General features: G+C 41.5%; 1 protein-coding gene across 1 annotated transcript in view; it reads left to right on the forward strand.

Annotated features, from left to right (window-relative positions):
- Nucleotides 1-3,108, forward strand: part of LOC138000573 (cytoskeleton-associated protein 2-like) — a 20,672-nt gene extending 17,564 nt beyond the window's left edge. The window contains exons 10-13 of the mRNA XM_068847073.1: nucleotides 165-338; nucleotides 858-924; nucleotides 1,059-1,200; nucleotides 1,783-3,108. Coding sequence (XP_068703174.1) covers nucleotides 165-338; nucleotides 858-924; nucleotides 1,059-1,200; nucleotides 1,783-2,014 — 615 coding nt within the window. The 3' untranslated portion in view covers nucleotides 2,015-3,108. The remainder of the gene's footprint in view (nucleotides 1-164; nucleotides 339-857; nucleotides 925-1,058; nucleotides 1,201-1,782) is intronic.
- The last annotated feature ends 4,392 nt before the right edge of the window (nucleotides 3,109-7,500 follow it).

The following is a 7,500-nucleotide window of genomic DNA, read 5'->3' on the forward strand; positions in this document are numbered from 1 at the left end:
GTGGAAGAGTGGCCCAATGATAGCGTGATTAACCTTCAAAATGCCATTGAGTATTTTGAAGGAGCATTCATTGCTTTCTAGCTCTTTATTCTTGTCTTTCTTCTGGCTACACCTACAGCCAGAGGACTTGTTGCTTACGCGCTGTTTGTTTTCTTGTTTACTAGGTCGATTGTGACAAAGAAAAGGTAGCAGCCAAGCTGGACTTGTATAATTCCTCTTGCCCACACACCACACAAATAGCAAATTACTGGCTGTGTCGAGCTAAGATAGCTCAACTACAAAACGACTATGACCGAGTGGTTTGCCTTTTCGAACAAGCGTTGGTCTTCAAAGCTCAGGTAATGTCTAGGGGGCTTCCCACAAATCAACGATTTGAAGAAAGTTGTTAATCGATGATGGCTCGGGCGTCTTCGGAACAATCCGAGTGTTCGGTAAAGGTATCGAACCTTTGGCCTTCCGATTAGTATGTAGTTCATATGCTCTATACCACTGAGCTAAAGGACACATGTACAAGAAAAAACCAGGCCATTGCACAATTGAGATTCGTCTTGCATACCGCTAGGAATAAAGTCTTGAAAGGTGGCATTCTCGCATTTCATGTTAAGCAGTTGGTGGATTTCAAGCCAATAGTCAAAGAATGAAGAGTCTTTACAACAGTTGCGAGGTTGCCGGTCTGTCTGCTGTTAAGATTAATGCTCTCCACTTTCTCCGAGAATACCGCGTTGATTATCGATTGAAAAAGTGTCTCTTCATTCATTAACAGGTCCTGGAATTTATCACATGTAATAATTACGATTTGTTGCAGTTATAATTCCAATTTTATCCCGAAAATGAGTTTTCTTCGTTGTACTTTGTAGCCCGAATCCACAGTCAAGGATGCCGTTTGTGATTTTGTCAAGTTCATGAAGGAAAACAGCAATCAAGGTATGCTTTGAGGTTTTCTTTATTTCCGATGTTTTTTTTTTTTTTGTCAAACTCAATAACTTGGTCTTAGCTACCTGTCTACCACGCGATATTATCCTTTTTTCCCCTGAAGTAACTCAACTATTGCGTTACAGGAGTAGACAACGAGGAAATTAGCCAAGTTCCAGAAACTCCAGTGAATGAGGCCAGAGCAGGAAATGACGAAAATGTTCCGGGGCAATTCAATTCGTCCATTATCAAGTTTTGCCTGACCGAAGCCACACCTTACAGAAAGAAGTAAGTTCTTAATCTCCAGCAACTCCCGACCAGACAGCTGCTTTTCAGTACGGCACATGTTCCAATGGACCAACTATTTCACGAGCTAAACTCAGTTAGTATTTACAGACTCGTCTTTGTTTTTAGGAAGAAATCTGTGGACACATTTTGTCTTTTTAAATTTGTGATGGAGAGTCGCTATCAGGAAGCAAGCTTCGAGTACTTGGGGAAGTTCAGATTCATGTTTGCGGCTAATGGCAAAAGGCATGCCTTTGTTTATCATTAAACCATGAAAATTCTCCTTTTAAACTTATTTCTCTCTTTTGAGATTTATTCAATATCTGTAGCTAACAAGTAAGAAATTGCTGAGAAAATTATGTTTTATTGATTACGGAAAACGGAAATTCCAGCATGCCTTTTGCCGGTTGTCGCAAACAATCTCAAATCGCCCTTCTGCGAAAGTAACCAGTTTGCAATTGGGCTGCAACCTGAGAGAAAGGCCGTTCATTAAAGGAGATCCTGCATTTTTTTTAGAAACGCACTCCTGGGCAGAAAATCAAAACTGCACAGCTCTTCTGACATAATCAATCGTTTGTTTTGTAGGTTTCAACAAACATATGGAAAACCGGTCTTGACACCGGTGCGCAGGTCCATTCGTTTGGAGCGAGTCAGTTCCCAGCACCCTTCTTTGCTGCATGAACATGACTTGACCGTGAGGAGGCTGTCGGAACTTCCTGAAGACATCCAACAGAATCTCTTTTTTAAACCTAATTTTGCCGTTCCAGCTGAGTTGAACGAGGCTTGGCGCAAGTTACAGCTCGATTTCACAGAATGAACTGATCAGCCAGATCTTTCAAGCTACGTAAATTAGATTTCAGTGCTGTCTGGTTCAACTGCGATTCCCGCTGGTCCTTCAATATGATTCAAAGAACTTCCTGAAGACATCCAACAGAATCTCTTATTTAAACCTAATTTTGCCCTTTCTGCTGAGTTGAACGAGGCTTGGCGAAAGGTACAGCTCGATTTCACAGAATGAACTGGTCAGCGAGATCTTTCAAGCCACGTAAATTAAATTTCAGTGCTGTCTGGTTCAACTGCGATTCCCGCTGGTCCTTCAATATGATTCAAAGAACTTCCTGAAGACATCCAACAGAATCTCTTATTTAAACCTAATTTTGCCCTTTCTGCTGAGTTGAACGAGGCTTGGCGAAAGGTACAGCTCGATTTTACAGAATGAACTGGTCAGCCAGATCTTTCAAGCCACGTAAATTAGATTTCAGTGCTGTCTGGTTCAACTGCGATTCCCGCTGCTCCTTCAACATGTTTCAAAGAATCGCCGTCGTTTCAACATACATACCAAATAATGGCACCCGAAATAAACGCAAAAAAATGTCGGGGTTTTAAGAAAAAGTTTCTGATTTTGATTCCCGATTTTCTAGTGAAGATCTTCAGGACTCGAGATCGACCTGAAAAAAATATAGATTACAGAAGAAATAGAAAATTAAATGAAAAAAGTAGCAGACTTTTCATCAAATTTGTATAGGTTAATCGATGGTTTTTTCGTTTTATGGTAGGTGAAATTTTGTAATATGAAAAGCAAGCGGAATGCCAGAGAATATTTTGAGCTTTAAAGTGTTGAGGTTCTTCTCAAGTTTTAACTACACGAAATTTTTGTAGATTCTTATGGACTTTTTCAGGACATTTCTGGACAGGTTTCACCCGTCAAAACAACATTTTATGGTTTAGAGCTGATTTTCACCAGCGACGCACATCATTTTTCGGTTAAGGAACAGTACTAATTATCAAGACTATTGGGCTAGAGTCTGTCGCTTATGCTTTGGTGGTACTGCTAAGCAATCATCATATTTGTCTAAATAGAGCCTTGTCTCTGTCTCATATAGTGATGGGAATAAAAAGAAACGAATTGATCAAATCGCTTGCCTATTTCATCTTTTAAAATCGGTCATCTCGAACACCACCTGCGCGGACAGCTATCATCGTAAGACGTTAGAATGGATGAGGACATCGTAAACATGACGTTGAACTTGCGTCGAGAAAAAAGGGTCCAAAATTAGGGGAAAAATATCTAGTGGTGGTTTCTTTGAACTGTGTGCCAGAGCGTCTAACAGTCACGATTAAGCCCAGAATTTTGGCCCAATAGTAGCACGTAAGAGTCCTATTAGCACTTAGCACCTCGCAGACCACGTCTAAAAATCCGTCGAGTTCCTTTTTTGCTTTGTTGGAAGAACAAAGTAAAGGATTCGGCTCTGAATCTTCTCTTTTTTTTTTCCGGGTCTTGATATTCCTGCGCATGCGTAAGATTTCTTTGTTCATGGGACTGCTTTACAAAAAGCAAGGGGCCAAGTAATGAGCCCTGAGGTACGCCTGACGGGATAGAGCACCAAGAAGAATTCACTTCGTCGATCACGGCTCTCTGTTCTCTGTTGGTGAGGTAATCTTGGCACCAGTTCAAAAGAACCAGAAATACCAAAATTGCTCAGTTTCTGCAGCAGTACATCATGCGCTACTTCGTCGAAGGCCTCTGCGAAGTCTAGGAATATAACTTCCACTGGTCTGCATTCATCTAGGGCTTTTGACCATTGATGACGTGAGAGTACCAGTTGGGTAGCGCAAGATCGACCCCTCACGATGCAGGAATACTTGATAATGAAATAGGGCGATGGTTCTCAACTTTTTCCCTAGCGTCTGATTTAAAAACAGGAGTGACATCAGCTCTCTTCCATGATACAGGTACTTTTCCAATTTGGAAAGATAAATTAAAAAGTAGTGTTAAGAAATATGGTAGTTCCCCAGCACACTCCTTCAGGGACCCTTGCAGATATGCCATCCACAACAGTTGATTTAGTGCTGTCAAGTTTTGTTAGAATATCTTTGTGGATGTAGAAACTTGCAGTAACAGATCAGGCTGTATTACATCGCAAGGGAACTCGATGCGACCAGGTGCTATTTTCGTTAAGGCAGTACTGAAGAATTCATTGAACAGATGCGCTTTCTCAGTTGGATTCTTGGCAGACTTTCCCACTCTAGAGTTTGTGTGTGTCATGCCTCCCTTTTTAAATCGAATTTTAGCTTTTATTAAACATCATGTTAAAATCTAAGGTATTTGTAAAAAAGACGTCCTAATTTTGCCGTTCCTGCTGAGTTGAACGAGGCTTAGCGAAAGGTACAGCTCGATTTCACAGAATGAACTGATTAGCCAGATCTTTCAAGCCGCATAAATTAGATTGCAATGTAATGTGGAAAACCGGTCTTGACACCGGTGCACAAGTCCATTCGTTTGGAGCGAGTCAGTTCCCAGCACTCCTCTGTGCCGCATGATCATGAATGACTTGACCGTGAGGAGACTGTCGGAACTTCCTGAAGAAATCAATCAATCAATCAATCTTTATTATTTATAACGCGCGCGTTAACATATGAATAGGATCACATGCGCGTAACAATATTTTAATTAAACTATTAAACCATTACTATACATATATAACTAAAATTAAATTAAAAATATAACTAAGGTAAATATGTATATAAATATATATATATAGTTAAATAAAAATTACAAATAATGTTATAGGCAATAGTAAATAGAAATGTCTTCACTAAAGTCTTGAATCGATTAAAATTGTCCTCATCTCTAATATATCTACGCAAAGCGTCAAAAAGATGTGGGGCAGCTACAGCAAAGGCCCTATCACCCAAAGGTTTCAAAGTTTTTTTACCATAAGGCTTTAGAAAACGTTCATTGTTCCTGCGTAAAGAATAGCAGCTAGGGCGTTGCAAAGTTACGAGGCTTTGAATATAATGAGGAGCAAGACCATGAATGGCTTTGAATGATAGTGTTAAGATCTTAAAGGTCACTCTTTTCTTTACTGGTAGCCAGTGTAAAGACCGTAAGACTGGAGTAACGTGGTCGTACCTGGGTGGGTTAGTTATTAATCTGGCTGCAGCATTTTGTACACGCTGTAGCTTGGATATGGATTTCATTGGCAGTCCGTAGAGCAGGCTATTGCAGTAATCAAGTCTACCAATAACTACAGCATGAACAGACATCCAACAGAATCTCTTTTTTAAACCTAATTTAGCCGTTCCTCCTGAGTTGAACGAGGCTTGGCGAAAGGTACACCTCGATTTCACAGAATAAACTGATTAGCCAGATCTTTCAAGCCGCATAAATTAGATTTTAGTGTTAATTGGAAAACCGGTCTTGACAACGGTGCGCAACTCCATTCGTATGGAGCGAGTCAGTTTCCAGCACCCCTCTGTGCTGCATGAACATGTCTTGACCTTGAAGAGGCTGTCGGACCTTCATGAAAACATCCAACAGAATCTCGTTTTAAAATCTAATTTTTCCGTTCCTGCTGGGTTGAACGAGGCTTGGCGAAAGGTACAGCTCGATTTCACAGAATGAACTGATTAACCAGATCTTGCAAGCCGCATAAATTAGATTTTACTGTAATTTGGTAAACCGGTCTTGACACCGGTGCGCAGGTCCATTTGTTAGGAGCGAGTCAGTTCCCAGCACCTGTCTGTGCTGCATGAACATGACTCTACCGTGAGGAGGCTGTGGGAACTTCCTGAAGACATCCAACAGAATCTTTTTCTTAAACCTAATTTTGCCGTTCCTGCTGAGTTGAACGAGGCTTGGCGAAAGTTATACAGCTCGATTTCACAGAATGAACTGATTAACCAGATCTTTCAAGCCGCATAAATTAAATTTCAGTGTTATTTGGAAAACCGGTCTTGATACAGGTGCGCAACTCCATTCGTATGGAACGAGTCAGTTCCCAGCACTCCTCTGTGCTGCATGAACATGACTTGACCGTGAGGAGGCTGTCGGAACTTCATGAAGACATCCAACAGAATCTCTTTGTTAAACTTAATGTTGCCCTTCCTGCTGAGTTGAACGAGGCTTGGCAAAAGGTACAGCTCGATTTCACAGAATGAACTGATTAGCCAGATCTTTCAAGCCGCATAAAGTAAATTTCAGTGTTATTTGGAAAACTGGTCTTGATACCGGTGCGCAGCTCCATTCGTTTGGAGCGAGTCAGTGGCCAGCACCCATCTGTGCTGCATGAACATGACTTGACCGTGAGGAGGCTGTCGGACCTTCATAAAAACATCCAACAGAATCTCGTTTTAAAACCTAATTTTTCAGTTCCTGCTGAGGTGAACGAGGCTTGGCGAAAGGTACAGCTCGATTTCACAGAATGAACTGATTAGCCAGATCTTTCAAGCCGCATAAATTAGATTTTAGTGTATATTGGTAAACCGGTCTTGAAACCGGTGCGCAGGTCCATTTGTTTGGAGCGAGTCAGTTCCCAGCACCTCTCTGTGCTGCATGAACATGACTCTGCCGTGAGGAGGCTGTCGGAACTTTCTGAAGACATCCAACAGAATCTCTTTTTTAAACCTAATTTTGCTCTTCCTGCTGAGTTGAACGACGCTTAGCGAAAGGTACAGCTCGATTTCACAGAATGAACTGATTAGCCGGATCTTTCAAGCCGCATAAATTAGATATCGGTGTTATCTGGTTGAACTGCGATTACCGCTGGTTCTTCGACATGTTTCAAAGAATCGCCTTCGTTTCAACATACATACCAAACAATGGCACCCGAAATAAACTGATTTTTTGGCTCTGACTCTTCTTTTTTTTTCTCGGGTCTTGATATTCCTGAGCAATCGTAAGATTTTTTTGTTCATGGGATTGCTTCACAAAAAACAAGGGGCCAAGTAATGAGCCCTGAGGTACGCCTGACGGGATAGAGCACCAACTGAGAAAAATTCACTCCGTCGATCACGACTCTCTGTTCTCTGTTGGTGAGGTAATCTTGGCACCAGTTCAAAAGTGCACCAGAGATACCAAAATTGCACAGTTTCTGCAGCAGTACACCATGCGCTACTTTGTCGAAGGCCTTTGCGAAGCCTAGGAATATAACGTCCTTTGGTCTGCCTTCATCTACGGCTCTTGACTATTGATGACGTGAGAGTACCAGTTGGTTAGCGAAAGAGCGACCCCTCACGAAGCCGTGGCGCCACTTGGTTTGGTACGGAGCCACATGTGAGTAAATGGTATTGTGTACAATTCTCTCTTGGTATTTGGCAGGAATACTTAATAATGAAATAGGGCGATAGTTCTCAACTTTTTCTTTAACGTCTGATTTGAAAACAGGAGTGACATTAGCTCTCTTCCATGAGACAGGTACTTTTCCGAGTTGGAAAGATAAATTGAAAAGTAGTGTTAAGGGATATGATAGTTCCCCAGCAAACTCCTTCAGAACCCTTGCAGATATGCCATCCACAACAGTT

The sequence above is a fragment of the Montipora foliosa genome, chromosome 4 (genome assembly GCF_036669935.1).
Source record: "Montipora foliosa isolate CH-2021 chromosome 4, ASM3666993v2, whole genome shotgun sequence".
NCBI lineage: Eukaryota > Metazoa > Cnidaria > Anthozoa > Scleractinia > Acroporidae > Montipora > Montipora foliosa.